Source organism: Silurus meridionalis, chromosome 14 (genome assembly GCF_014805685.1).
Source record: "Silurus meridionalis isolate SWU-2019-XX chromosome 14, ASM1480568v1, whole genome shotgun sequence".
Lineage (NCBI taxonomy): Eukaryota > Metazoa > Chordata > Actinopteri > Siluriformes > Siluridae > Silurus > Silurus meridionalis.
In genome coordinates this window covers 10,100,691-10,116,032 of record NC_060897.1, presented here as the reverse complement: position 1 = coordinate 10,116,032, position 15,342 = coordinate 10,100,691, and the positions used below count along the sequence as shown (strand labels likewise).

Here is a 15,342-nt window from a genome sequence, read left to right as displayed (position 1 = left end):
GTAAGGTCAGTCTTTTTTGTGACTTTTTTTGCTCCAGCCTCATCACAGGGTTAACAAAACTTCACATTTCTATCAGAACGTAAACCATAATATACGGTCATTGCAGATTCAGTAGCCTTTTTCAAATACTGAACTGTTGCTTTATAAACAAATATCATATCAAGTAAATAAGCAATAAATACCATAACCTTTTATTACATAAAAACAACTGGCATTACAATATTACATCATAATGTATACAATACAAACACGAAACTTTCAGCACAGTCCTAGAAGAATCACCCTGAAAAGTAACGGGCAGTGATACACAATCATGTGCAGTGTGTGTGATTTGATTACAGCCACCATTATCAAAATTCATTAAGTAGGTCAAGGACACCTTCCCTAAGACCAACAAGTTAATGTTTAATATTAATATTATAGACTAATTACAAGAAAGGTGTTTTGATTTATATAAAAACAATTTAAAAATAAATAAATTTAACTTAGAAAAGTACTAATGGACATCTGTTACATAAAGTCTTTTTTTGAAAGGCAAAAAAGAGAAGTTTAAACAAGTCATGGGGAGATTTTAAACAAATATTTACAGACACTCAGAGATCTTCTGGCCAGCTTCCTTTGGTCATGAAGGCACTACATTGGCTGCTGATGGGTCACATTACGCATTTTGAACATCGCCTCTCAACTCGCACTCAAAGAATTGCAAAGGAGGTGCAATTTTTATCTGCAAAAGCAAATTCTGGCCAGAGGGTTAACAGAAAACCTGGCTTAAGCTAATCAATTAGCTTCGTTTTTCCTCACACGTTTTTCCCTGTTCACAACTCATTACCTAATCGAAACCCGATCTGGGTTGAAGTGGTTGCGCCGGAGGAGGGAACGGGGTGGTGGAGGAGGGTTTCGATATTTCAGAACCAGGAACGAGAAACGTGGATAATTAGGTAACCATTTTTATAAATTTATTAAAACAAACAATCTGTGCATGTACGAGTGGATCTGGCCTACAAGTTATAGAAACTTAATTCAAAAGTGTTTTCTAAAGGTTATGTACTGCATTTTACTTGATGCCAGCTAGAATAGAAACAAGAAACACCTATGTACAAAGCCAAGAATAACTAGGTAGGATGCTGAAATTTCTGCCAGAGTGAAAATGAATGGTAGAGATGTTGGGAGCTCACCAGCTGGAGCAGGGCTGCTATTCGGTAAAGGAGTGCACATTTGCGGAGGAGGTTTGCTTTTGGGGTGGGTGGGGTCGATCCCAGGGCCAGCAGGGCCTCCGTGCTGTGGGCCACAGCGGCCTCATACTCCTGCCTTACTAACGATCCAATGGCCTCTTCACATGACTTCTGGGGCCTTCTGTCCTCCATGACTCTGGGACAGAGTATCTGAGGAGGTGACACAAAGTGAGGTGTTAATGCAATGGCCACATTCAGCTTGAACAGATGTCCTGAGTTGCTCTGACACACTGCCTGTTTTACCAAGTCCCGATAATGTATTATTAAAACTGCAGCTACAGGAAACCATATCATACAGCTAAATTTTCTTATGCGTTGATATTTATTTACACACAGCACATTTTCCTGTCACAAAAAGCGTGATCCTGAGCTTGGAAATAATGCCTGTGTGGAATTTTGCATGTTCTCGCTTTCTCTGCATGGTTTTTCCTCAGGTTCCCTCTCACCTTCCACTAACATGCTGATAGATGGATTGGTGAATAAATTGAGAGTGTGAAAGTGTGTGTGCGCCCTGGACTGGATGGACTCTCTTCCCATTCTGGGTGTACCTCTGTCTTACACTAACTGTTCTTAGGATGTGCTCTGGAGCCACTTCATATCTGGATGAGGAAAACCTGTTTACTGAAAATGGATGAATGAATAAATGATTCACTAAATCTTCCCTGTGTATCAGTTTACTACAGTAGGTGTAACATGCTGCCACTGTGCTCTATATTTAAATGCCTATTAAAATCCTAAACATTTGCTGTTTTTGAATTACGATTAAAATATTGGCACTCTTGGCTTTTAATAGGTCTTTTGCTAAAATCACAACAAAATTAGCAGCATTTCCTGCTCTATAACATTCTTACTCATATATGCTATACGCCGTTTATTTGTGTGTGGGTGTAAGTGCATAGAATTATTACATTTCAAATAAACTATTTCTCAGTTTGCTTATAGTCCAGGGACTACTCTAAATGTTATCATATGTTGCAAACAGTGGCCACCAGCACCCCAAAAAACAAAACAAACAAACAAACAAACAAACAAACAAAAAAACAGTGAAGCAAGAGAAAAACCTGACAATCCTTTTAAATCCTTGGAATACCAAATATTCAAAAACAGAGAGCAAAAGAGAGAGAGAGAGAGAGAGAGAGAGAGAGAGAGAGAGAGAGAGAGAGAGAGAGACTTTTAAACACACAAAACACACACACACACCCCGACCTCCCTTTCCAGGATCCAAACCATAAAATAAATGACTGAATAATAAACCAGAAAGTCATTTATATTAGTTCTTTCACACAGAAAACAAGCCCTGCCTCTATTTCAGCAACCCTCCACTCCCCTACTCCCACCTCTGAAATGTTCAAACTGATCAGTCAGTCATCAAAATTTACATTGTGTTTTAGACAAAAATATTAAAATCTTATTTAATTAAAAGAAATATTTTAAATGTGTAGCCTGTCCCATACACTGAATCATATTTGAACTAGAAAAGCTGATTCAGGTTAGATCAATAGATTCATTAGGATTATATATCTACAAACTTTCAGCATGTGTTATAAAATCCAGGTCAACCAATTTTTCATAATTGCCCTCTTACGCTTGTAGAAATACACTAAATCTATAACTGGCTGCAAAAATGAATTATGATCTAAATGTCCAGTTGGCTGATGTAGAGAGTGGGTATGATGGAAGAAGCTGGTAGAAACCTGGTAGAACCTGCCCATAGTTTTAACAGTGAAAAGAATAAAAAATAATACATAAAAAAGTGATGTCAGTATAATCAAGATCATTTACTAATCTGATTACTACACTAAAAAAGAAAATCTATTCGATTTGCCCGGATGCAGTGTGTACACTGTTTATTATTTAATAATAAATATTTGACACAAAAGGTTTTTTTTTTAACAAGGTGCAATGCCAGAAGATTTATTCAGAAATTATTTGGTCAGCTTGTGTAATTTAACCATTAAATAGCAACATTCACCATTCAGAAATATATTTTTTTTAAAAAGCAATAAATGTGCAGTAGTGGAAAAAGCCTCTATTTCGTGTTTGGCTCTCTTATTGGTGTTTTGCAATTTGTTTAAAAAAAATAAATAAATAAAAACATTTTGCATTAATAATGGACCAATATCAGAATCTTTTCAGCATATTTGGTGGAAACACTTGCATCAAATTACCTACATAATACTTTTTTTTAATCCCTTATTGAAAACTTTGTTTATTGTAAAAACAAAAATTAACCACCAAAATAAATAAATCAGCCATATGCGAAAACATATTTCACCATACCCATTTATCATTTTATCTTTTACTATGAAGCCAATACACAATAGTGGAAGCTGTTTTTTTCCTTTTTTTTCTTTTTATAGAGAAGCTGTCTGCTATAGCTATTTATGAGCTGAAGGGATTTTTTTATTCCTCCCTGAGTTTTGCATTAAATGATTGCTAAATTTTCAGTCTCTCCTCATAAGCCTGAGCATTTCTAAAATCAGGTCAACATTAGCATTGTCTGCCACTGCCTGTCAAAAAGCAGCTAGGCTGAAGAGAGACGTGACATCTAGCTAGACTTTGAAAAATAAACATTTTAAAAATGCATGCAAATAACTCCAAAAAAAGTTAATCTTACAGTTTATTTGCAACATTTACCAGAATCAGAACTCTTAAATTTAGCAAGTCAGTCAACTGTTACATCTTTTCACTAATAGGCAGCTACTGATGAGGTTCTGGTCCTTTGTACTATCTACAAAGCGTGTAAGCTGTGTTTCCACGTAGGACAAGCAAACGTGCTGTCCAATAAACCCATGTTTTTTTTTTACATGCAAACCCTCTAATCACACTTCCATCAACCCCCTAGAGAAGCCTGTGCTTCCAAGTGTGGAGTATAATGACGTGTTAAAAGCCTGCTCATGAGTGTTGATCATTTCTTCCACTAAATCACTGTGTATTTGACTCTTTTATAGACACCCAGAGGTTTCTCTTAAGTGTTGAGGGCTTCATATGAGATTTTGATGCAGGGGCAACTATAACACAAGAAACATCTTGCGTCATGAATGAACAGGGAGAGATTAAATCACTTGATTCGGCTGCTATCAAATTCCACTGAGTGATTGAAAACCACACATTTCATTAGTGCGTTTCGGTGAAATTTTAGGGGAAGTCAGACAAAGATATTCGATGCAGCCATTTGCTGCCACGTTGTTCTGTATTAATTAATGTGACGTGCTCGTTGATAGAAAGTAATTTTATCAGGGTTAGTTGAGCCCATGCTTGTTGGCCCACCTGGACCATCCTGCTACCAGGTTTTTTTTATCACTGCATTTTTCATTATATACTTTTCTACCCACCTTTAAATCTACAGGCAATAGTTTTTCACTTATTTCTCCTAATACTGCTCTATGATCTAGTCTAGTGCACATTTTGTACTCATCTAGCACTGTTAGACATTATTTCCCCGTGCCGCAACTAATAACAGGCAGGATTTCTATAATAAACCACCTCTGTGTGGATCATCAGGACATCATCTAGAAAAAGAAAAACGCTCACTGCGCTTCCTGATAAACCAAACTATTCCCTAAAGTTCGTGGCTGGAAGAAAAAGCCTAAAAAACACACACAGGATGTATAAGGATGTGTGAAATGTGGGAAATATTATTTTATATCGTTATAAAGCGCAAACGTTAGGCTGAAGAGATGAGATGAAGAGACAATGTGGAGAAGAAAAAAAAAAAAAAAAAAAGCACACAATGGTGTGGCTCTGATCTCAACGGCGAGGCAAAACAAGAGGGAACATCACGCAGCTCCTGCTTTCTACTGAAACTTCAGATCGGCGTTAATTAACGGGGAACACCCCAAAAAAGGCGACAGAGGGACCAGAAAAAAGACACAAAGAACCTATATTTGGATTCCGGGTCAGTTAATAATAGATGTCCCATCATCTGGCGAGAAAAATAAAACCCAACTCGCTTTATTGTGAACGGGACACACAAAAGCAGATCGCACAGATGCAGGACGAGCCTGGTGTCTCTGGGAAGCGCTGTAGGCTTCCTGTCCCGCAGAATCTACTGAAGCTGCCTGGGAAGACATTTGGCCACAGTTCTGCTTTACCCAACTGTGATGTCGCCTGTTAGAGGGCTAGCTCTCTACGTTCTTTTTCCACACCTATATTTAGACAAAGCCCGCCTCTGGTGCTATAATTGGCCAGCAGTTCGTCAACACACGCGAGAAGCTCGACATCGCGCAATGACCGCCGAGCAGGACGAAGAGTGTTGAGCAATCACAGCAGCGGAGGCGGGATCGTCCCGAAAACGGGTGTGGGGGCCAAAAAAATCCCGCTAGCTGGCCTTGAGCGACTAACGCCCCCGTAACCGTGTTTACGCATCGTCTGGCGCAACGTCCAAGAGCGTCCGCAATGTCCGAGGGGTCTGTGCACCCTGAACGCCCGCGCACACGCTCCTGTCCACGTACGCGACGCGACGCGTGAACTAGCTGAAGCTTAGCCAACTAGCTGACGCTAAGCACCGTAGCTAGCGTTAGCGAGCTAGTTTGCAGGGCTGCGCTTCTGGCCTTGTTGTGTGGAGCGAGTCGTGCCGCGGCTCAGCGCACTGCCCGCTCGGCTTTTGTTGCACTTTGAGATGCCCGACATCTATACATTTACTCGCGAGCACAAACAACTCGCCGTCCCTGACCCAAAAGGAGCGCGGAGGAAAGGTCTCGGAGGAAGTCTGCACTTACCTAGCTTCACTTTCTACGCCATCTTGAATCCACTTGTCAGCCTGTCGCACGGCATCATGGTCAAATATTTACTGCGCGCGGCTTCCTGGAAATGCGAGCTGGTCCCGGGTAGCGTTATCACACCCTGACCCGGGCTTCCTGTCACCTCCTGGCCCTAACAAGCCCACAACAAGTCCACAACAAGTCCCATCATTATTCAAATGTAGATAAACTAGAAGATGTGATGTGGCGACCTCCTGTGTGGTCATAAAGTACATAAAGGGTGTTTAGGGGCAAAATTGATGCGATGGGACCATAAGTCATAAATGTGTGTGTGTGTGTGTGTGTGTGTGTGTGGGTGAGAGAGAGAGAAAGAGATAAGTAGGGGAGTAGATAGATAGATAGATAGATAGATAGATAGATAGATAGATAGATAGATAGATAGATGGATGGATGGATGGATGGATGGATGGATGGATGGTCGTCAGATAGATTGCACAATGTATATACCAGGGGTCACCAACATCAGGTAGCCCGCAAGGACCACATGAGTAGCCCGCGGGCCTTTTCTAAAAAAATAGCTGTTTCCTACTTTGTTAAATCATTGTTAATAATTATTATGAGAAATCATTAACATGATCAGTGTCTTTACATAAATGAATATAATTAATTATTAATAATAACATAATAAAAGGTCAATTGAGCAAATTTGTTATTTCAGATCAAACTGAAAACTGTGTGTATCAAACTGGTAGCCCTTCACATTAACAGGTACCCAAGAAGTAGCTCTCAGTTTCAAAAATGTTGGTGACCCCTGGTATATAAAGATATATAGATCTAGATATTCTATGAATTACAATGATATACAGTTATAATTATGCAGAGATGGTTCAGAATGTACACTGTAAAAAAAAAAAAAAAAAAAAATCAGTAAAAAAACTGGTAGCTTCAGTTAACTTATTTTATTTGCCGAAACCGACTGCACTTAAATTAGTCAATGGCCATTAGTTTATAAAATATTATTATAATATTTAAGTAATGTGAGCATATTAGTAATGAAAATGTATTTTATCGAAGTCCATGATGAAAAACTTACAGAATTATGCAAAATAATTCAAAGTATCAATTCAACTCGAATCTCAAGAGACTTTTACTGCATCTGAAAATACACAGTAACTGTCTTTATTTAAAGCAACATGCAGCATAGCATCAATATTTCTCTGTCCGTCCTTGAATTAAACACAGGATCTACTGTCCTGCACAATGGTAACACTAAACACACAACACAAATTTGACTGTTAGATTTTACTAAATAGAATTTTTCTGTATTTTTCTTGATTTTATGTTAAAATTCTGGCAGCAATCTCCTTTTTTTTTTTTTTTTACATTTTGCTTTCATTTACGGTATATTACTGTTAAAATACATTTTACATGTGTTTTTTTATTTCACACATTTAAAAATTTTTTTAATGAAGTTTTAAAAGAACACTTATGTGTGTCCATACTAGAGTGTTGAAGTGACACTGAAGCAGTGATGAAGTTAATGAGATAATAAAGTGACTAATTAAATGAGGATTGAGTGTTAGTGATGAACACCTGTGAACAAACAGAATCACTAAAGAAAAAAGAAAAGAAACAAGAGCAAAGAGAAAGCAAAGATTAAATCAACTGAAAAGAAAACACATTAAATCTCTCAAGATCTCAGCAGAAGATTATTAAACAACCCTCAAAACATAATTACCAGCTTCACTTATTACTAACTTTATTTATTTAAAGTAAAATAAAGCTGACTTTTTGTCCTTTTTATATGTGTACAAAAGCTCTAATTGAGGTTTTAGGTGTTTTCACCATAATGGAGATCAGTGTTTTGCTTTAGTTGGGCTCCTGAACCATTACAGTTTAAAATTAGTTGTTAAAATGTCCACCAGAACTGAGTTTTACTTTTCTGTCACATGGACTGTGATTAACAGTGAACACATAATGTCCATAGTACAGCCACAATGTCCATAATGTCCACAAAGCAGCCATAAAAACAACTGTAATACATGTAATAACAGAAATCTCCCTTGTTTTAACACACATTTAGTTTTGCTATGGCCATTGGTTCCTTTTTTTTTAACTTCCTCAAATAAAGCAACAGAAATAGAATGAGAGAGAGAGAGAGAGAGAGAGAGAGAGAGAGAGAGAGAGAGAGCACAGCACACATACTTTGGGACAGACAATATCAATACAAAGTATCAATATAACAACACTGTATATATATTATGTATTATATAGGAGTTTATATGTAAACATTCCATTAGTATCTATCTATCTATCTATCTATCTATCTATCTATCTATCTATCTATCTATCTATCTATCTATCTATCTATCTATCTATCTTTTATAGCTAAATGTCTTAGCTGTCTCTTACCATTTTAACATTTTTTTATTCTTGTAATTATGTTGCTGCTGATGATAATGATTATTAATTTTATTATTATTACTGGATCTGACAAATTGCTCATAGGTGTAAATGTGTGTGACTTGGGTCCTGCAACTGACAGGGTGTATTCCCCCTTTTTGTCAATCTATCATGACCCTGACTAGGATAAAATATTTAATGATATGACATAGAATGATGAGGATATTATTATTGTGATTATGATTATGAATATGATTATGATTATGATTATGATTATTATTATTATTATTATTATTATTATTATTATTATTATTATTATTATTACTAGTACTACTACTAATACTACTACTACAACTTCTACTATTGTTTTATGTAAACAGTTTAATTAGAGATTTTGGCGGCCCCTGCAGGTTGCTGTCGTATTTGCACTGCACTCTGCTGAAGACCGCGTTGCAGTTGCGCTCTCTCTCTCTCTCTCTCTCTCTCTCTCTCTCTCTCTCTCTCTCTCTCTCTCTCTCACACACACACACACACACACACACTAGACACGGAGCATCCTGAACAGAAACAGCGCTTACAATCACCCACAGCTCAGCTTTTACATATGCACCAGCCGGGACGATTAAAAAAAAGAAACTCTGAGCGCTTGATTTACAGGCATTATACCCAATGCAAACTGATTCCGTCTTCGCTGATATTTTGCTCAAAACCTTCGTATCGGAACGGGACAGGTGAGCTGTGATCTGTGAGAGTCAGGAACACGGATCTGAGTTGAAAAAGAGCATTAAGCAGTGATAATGTGCACTTTGTGTCGACGATGAGTCAGTAATTACTGCGGTGTATAAACAATATTCTCTTCTTTAGGCAAAACGTGAACGTGTCTCAGCTCGTGTGTGATCTGATGCAGAGATCATCCGCTAATCCTCTCCAGTGTGGGGATCGCAGATCTTTCTGATTTTCTTATGTTTCGACCGACTAATGCTATAAGTCAGCCGTGCAGATAATCGGTGCCATTGAACTCAACCTCGCTCGCACACTTCACACAGGAGGAGGAGGAGGATGTTGATGAAGGAATACAGAATATGCATGCCGCTCACCGTGGAAGAGGTAATGTTCAATAGATTTGTTTAATATATTTATGAGCAACTCATAACGTTTTTTGTAGAGTTTGAGTTTTATTAAGCTCTAACAATCACTAAACAACAAAACTACTGTAAGTTTAAAAAAAAAATAACATTCATTTAGTTTGTCGTCCTAATTAATACATTCTGCATACAGACTGCAAAATTACAATCATTATACAATTATCATAATGTTAATTAAATTATATATATCCATATATTTCCATGTATCAGGCATCTAAACATATTTAACTTTTAATATATACAACATACTAACGTTTTATTTGTTTAACTTTATGATTATTTGAAATAAAGTGCTTTGCGACTGACAACCACTTGGTGGTGCTGTTGTTACTTTCCTAACCCAAGAAGCATTTTGATACGAAAATTTTTTTTCAATTGTATTATCTCTGAGCTATAAGATGTACATGATATAGAATAAAGAGCAGTTACCTTTACATGAAAAGAAAAGGAAGCAAGATTTTTAGTTTTTTTATGTTGTTTTAATATGAAATAACGCTACCAGCGACGTTGGTCAGGTGTCAGATGCCTATTTGACTCTTTTAACTCTCATTCCATAACTACTACACAAGTTTAAACACTTTGCTATCCTGCTGAGATGGCACTTTACATTGGAGCGGCTAACGAATTGAAACAAGGATCGAAACCTGGATTGAAACATTTAAGAGTGACCACTGCAGGGAAACCTTTTATAACTAATTGCTTTGCTTCATCCTGTCACATTGCAGCTGTAAAAAAAATTTGCAACAACCGATTTTTTCATGCTACATTGTAGAGGAGATTTTTTATAAAGAAGATACAACAAAAGATTTTCCAAAAAATGGTCTACTTGTTTAACTATCCCTGCCTGCCTTTTTACAGCTTGTGATTGTTCAGACCAAGCTGGCTGCGTTTTCTTTAGCAGGGTTGGTTACAGAATAAAGTGATTCTGAGAACAGTCAGAGCTTCAGGACAAAACAGAAATTGCAAAAAAGAGACTGCATAGGTCAGAAACCTTTCAGACTTTTAAAACTATCATTACACAATTATCCTGAAGACCAACATAGCTGCTTTGCTAATATTTAGCAGTCACAAGAAATTATTATTATGCTGAAATATGAATTATTATTCTTTAGCAATGCATGTGGGGAGGCCATTTTCTTTTAGGAATCCCATCTGTGCTTGGACCCCTACCCAACCTGCCTGCTTTGCATTTCTGAAGTATTCTCTTTCTTTTCAGCTTTCAGGAATAGTGTGTGTGTGTGTGTACAATTCTGTTATTTGTGTGCTAGTGATAATATCTGGGTGAAAGGAAAGAAAGTGCTATATTGTGAAGGCCAGGTTTTGCATGTTAGTTTTATTATTGAAGGTGACTAAAGTGTTCTGAGAAGACCAACAATAAAAGCAGTAATGCAGTAGAACCTTCATGTTAAAAACTATTCTTATAAAGTGTTTTATCCACTTTCATTGAGAGTCAATCTGGTTTCATACGTGCCCAATACGAACAAAATGTTACTTGATTTTTTTTCCCCAACTGCTCATTTTTCCATTTTGTGACTGCAGGGTAATGTTTTCTGCATGTTTTGAATGTATTCATATTTAGAATTTTATATGTATGGCAATTTGGTAGATGCACTTATCCAGGATATTTACGTTGTGGAGTTTAAGTATATAAACAGACCACATGGCCAAAGGTTATTGAAACTTTTTGAAAGGTTCATGTGGTTTTTTGACATTCCATTAAATATGTATTCCCTCTTTGCTATTATTATAATCTCTTCACTGTTCTGAGAAGGCATTTAACTTGAGTTTGGAGTGTGTAGTTCTTTTACTCCAACCTTAGCAAAATATGTGTTCTCAGTTGGTGCACAGACTCCTTCATTCAAGTGAACGGAGAATGTAATGTTACAGCAAATGCAGACGTCCTATAAAATTGTGTGCTTTTATCTTTGTAGCAACTGTAAGAAAATAAATTCTGGATATGTTTGGAAAAAAATATATTGGGATGGCCCATTTTACTACAATAGTACTAGTTTGTATGGGTGACAAGATGTTGATTAGATGTACACTGTAGTTGGTGTTGATACGGAAAACCAAAAATATTACAAATGGGTTAATGTTTTTCAGTTTTTTATTGTTATATTGGCAAGTGGTGAGACTTTTTCCTGGAAAGCAATCAGTCACTATGACAAGCAGCCTATTTGGCAAGACTCTTATAAATAATACTTAAATTATTAAAATGCAGCATATGCTAAAATCCTTCACTAAGAAGGAATAAAGCTGATGAGTTAAGTAGATGATAAAGTCTGTCAAAAGTGCACTGGAGATTCTTTTATTAATAGCAATGCAGTTGTGCATTTGGTGATTGTGATGAATGAAGCGTCTGACCCCAGACTTTTTCCATGTGTGTGTGTGTGTGTATGTGGAAATACGTATCTGCATTGATTCACGGACAACTGACCTGCCTGGTAACAGCAGTGTTGTGATGGAAATAACTCTATTCCCAAAGTAGTAACTGAGTTTATGGCGGTGTGTATGTTTGCCACTAACTAGAAATATAACTGATGTAGCGTTAGGCTATTTTCAACCCGGAAATGCTTGACCTGCTCGGCAGTAGCTGAACTTTAAACGCTATTTGAAATGCTAGCATGCTATGCAGATGTGAGTCCTCAGAAGCAGAACATTGTGTTCCAACTTAGGTGCAATGATTTGAAAACACACAGCTAACACCAACAGCCTTGAATGTAATGCTTGGGATTATAGAGCAGAACACAGCCAGTAACTTTAGATCTCATTTTGTCTCATGTAGCTTTGTGTTCTGTCTATTGGGATATTTTTTTTTCCCCTTAAAAGGTTGTTTTTATCCAGTGTGGTGAAAAGCAGACTCATAGTTATAACAGTAATTACTTCTGCTGTATTCAAATCATTATTATAGAGTTTATAATAGTCCATTAAATGTCAAATTTAATCTCAACATTAATGTTTGTGATCATTACAATATATCTCTATTGTGATTGTTCAGGTCCTGTCAGGTTTTACTGTGACACCCTGTGCATTTTTAAAGTAAGAGTGATCCACAAAAAAAGAAATGCTTTTAAAAGATCGCACTTTCTTTTCTTGACTAGCTTTAATGCACTATAATTAAAAGAATGTACTCGAGAAATTGACTCAATTCCAAATGATAAAATAATCCTCATATTTACTATACAATGAAACCACAACTGGAGCGGTTGTGACCAGTATTATGCATTATAGATACTTACATAAAATAATGAAAAGATTTATAAAAATATTATTATTAATTATAAAATGAAGTAAAATGGTCCGTTTATCGCAGTTTTTCATTTTTCGTGGGCGGTTTACTGTATATACAGGTGCATCTCAATAAATTAGAATATCATTAAAAGTTCATTTATTTTAGTAATTCAATACAAAAAGTAAAACTCATTATTTAGATTCATCACACACAGACTGATATATTTCAAGTGTTTTGCTTTAATTACTACTCAATTCGGCATGGCATGGAGGTGATCAGTCTGTGGCACTGCTGAGGTGGTGTGGAAGCCCAGGTTTCTTTGACAGTGGCCTTCAGCTCATTTGCATTTTTTGGTCTCTTGTTTTTCATTTTCCTCTTGACAATATCACATAGATTCTTTATGGTGTTCAGGTCTGGTAAGTTTGCTGGCTAGTCACCACACCAACACCATGGTCGTTGAACCAACTTTTGGTGCTTTTGGCAGTGTGGGCAGGTGCCAAATCCTGCTGGAAATTGAAATCAGCATCTCTATAAAGCTGGTCAGCAGACGGAAGAATGAAGTGCTCTAAAACTTCCTGGTAGACGACAGTACTGACCTTGGACTTAATAAAACACAGTGGACCAACACCAGCAGATTACATGACTCCCTAAACCACCACTGACTGTGCAAACTTTACACTGGACCTCAAGCAACTTGGATTCTGTGCCTCTTCTCGCTTCTTCCAGACTCTGGGACCTTGATTTCCAAATGAAATGCGAAATTATCTTTCCTTTCTTCTGAAAAGACGACTTTGGCTCAATGAGCAACAGTCCAGTCCTTTTTGTCCTTTGCCCAGGTAAGACAGCTCTGACGTTGTCTCTGGTTCCGGATTGGCTTGACACAAGGAATGCATCAGTTGTAGCCAATGGAAACGTCTGTGCGTGGTGGCTCTTGAAGCTCCTCCAAGTTCTTGAATGGGGTTCATTTCACCTTTTCCTTCTATTCAACTTTCCATTAATGTGCTTGGATACAGCACTCTGTGAACAGCAGCTTCTTAAGCGATGACCTTTTGTGTCCTACCCTCCATGTGCAGGGTGTCAATGATTGTCTTCTGGACATCTGTCAAGTCAGCAGGCTTACCCCATGATTGTGTAGACTGAACCAGATTGAGACACCATTTAAAAGCTCAGGAAACCTTTGCAGGTATTCAGATTTAATTAGCTGATTAGAGTGTGACACCACAAGTCTCTAATATTGAACTATTAAAAATTAAAATTTTGGGTTTTTATTAGCTGTCCATAAAATAAAACATTAAAGAAAGGTTATACATTTATTTGTATTTGATCCCGTGAAATAAGTATTTGATCCTGTACCAAATTAGCAAGAATTCTGACTCTCACAGACCTAAATTAACCCTGTCCCTTTAGGAAAGAACTTCTAATATCAACTCATTATGTGTATAAAAGACACCCGCCACAAAATCAACCTCTTAAATTCAAACCTCTCCACCACCATGGGCAATAACACTGAAGATGGATCGTATATGGGTCTTCCAGAATAACAATGACCTAAAACATACAGCCAAGGCAACAACCTTGTCCTTGACGTTCTTTGACAGCTCTTTGGTCTTTCCCATGCTGGTGGAAAGGTTTGAATGGAAGTATGTTGAGTTATTTTCAGAGGACAGTAAATCTCTGTACTGCTATACAACTTGCACATTAACTACTCTAAAATATATCCAAGTTTCATTTCTATACTATTGTACCTTTAGAAGATACTAAAATTGTTGCAGAAATGTGAGGGGTGTATTCACTTTTAAAAGAAACTGTATATATAATATCAGTGAGTTAGCTTGCTCCCATTACCCTGAGTCTACCATCTACCCTTTGTTGTTAGGATGAACAAAAAGTAATTAGGTTGCATGACTCTGAAGATTGTTCCCAAAAAAGTGTACAACCTTAATGAGTAGCTAGCTAGTCCAGCTTGTCAATGCATTTCAGTAAATAAATAAGTTTGACGGCTCAGATACAATCCTTTTATTTGGACATATTTACAACCGTACTTGTTGAAAACATGTATCTCTCCAATATCATTATTGGTACAGAGAACTTTATAAAAGTTGGCAGTGAGAAATTGACCTTAAATTGACTTATTAACGTGACTTGATCAATTGTGATCAGTGTAATAACAGAGCTATTGTGACTAGTTCAGGCAGCCAAATATCTTCAAAGCCAACAATTAAAAAAATCAATGCTGCTCCATTGTGAGGGTTTGTGGGTTTTTTTTCTCTGAGGAAATTTTTGATAGAACTGCCCATATTCTGCAAAGCTTTTGGTTTAATGCATTCTGTATTCAGTTATTGTTTTCAGGGTTGTTTATACTTATGCCTTCTTTTTATCTTATCTGTTTAGAAATAATTTGTATTTTTTATTTTATTGCTTTATCATTGTTCCTTAGAAAGTCTTGCTTGATTGCAACACAAATTTAAAGCCATGTTTTTCATTTTTTGCTCTTTTTTTGATTGAGCCTGTTTTCTTCTTTGAGTCAGCCTCCTTTAATAATTCTGAATTGTTCCTAGACCTCGTTTTTTTTTTTCCATGGTCAGATTCAAGCTCTATTTCTCACTGTTTTATCATGGCCTTCACTT

The 15,342-nt window shown here is 36.9% G+C and overlaps 2 protein-coding genes across 3 annotated transcripts in view; one reads left to right on the top strand and one right to left on the bottom strand.

The window, feature by feature from the left end:
• helz (helicase with zinc finger) overlaps positions 1–6,107 on the bottom strand; it is a 41,935-nt gene extending 35,828 nt beyond the window's left edge. Inside the window, exons 1-2 of the mRNA XM_046865784.1 lie at positions 5,954–6,107; positions 1,176–1,382 (exon numbers count right to left, since the gene is read on the bottom strand). Coding sequence (XP_046721740.1) covers positions 1,176–1,364 — 189 coding nt within the window. The 5' untranslated portion in view covers positions 1,365–1,382; positions 5,954–6,107. The remainder of the gene's footprint in view (positions 1–1,175; positions 1,383–5,953) is intronic.
• Positions 6,108–8,850: 2,743 nt separating this feature from the next.
• The window catches only part of pitpnc1a (phosphatidylinositol transfer protein cytoplasmic 1a), a 74,515-nt gene continuing 68,023 nt past the window's right edge, over positions 8,851–15,342 (top strand). For both annotated transcript variants that reach the window (XM_046866456.1, XM_046866454.1), the window contains exons 1-2: positions 8,851–9,069; positions 9,203–9,445. Coding sequence is in view for 1 of the 2 variants with exons in the window: in XM_046866454.1 (XP_046722410.1) it covers positions 9,398–9,445 (48 nt within the window). In the remaining variant the exon portion in view is untranslated. The remainder of the gene's footprint in view (positions 9,070–9,202; positions 9,446–15,342) is intronic.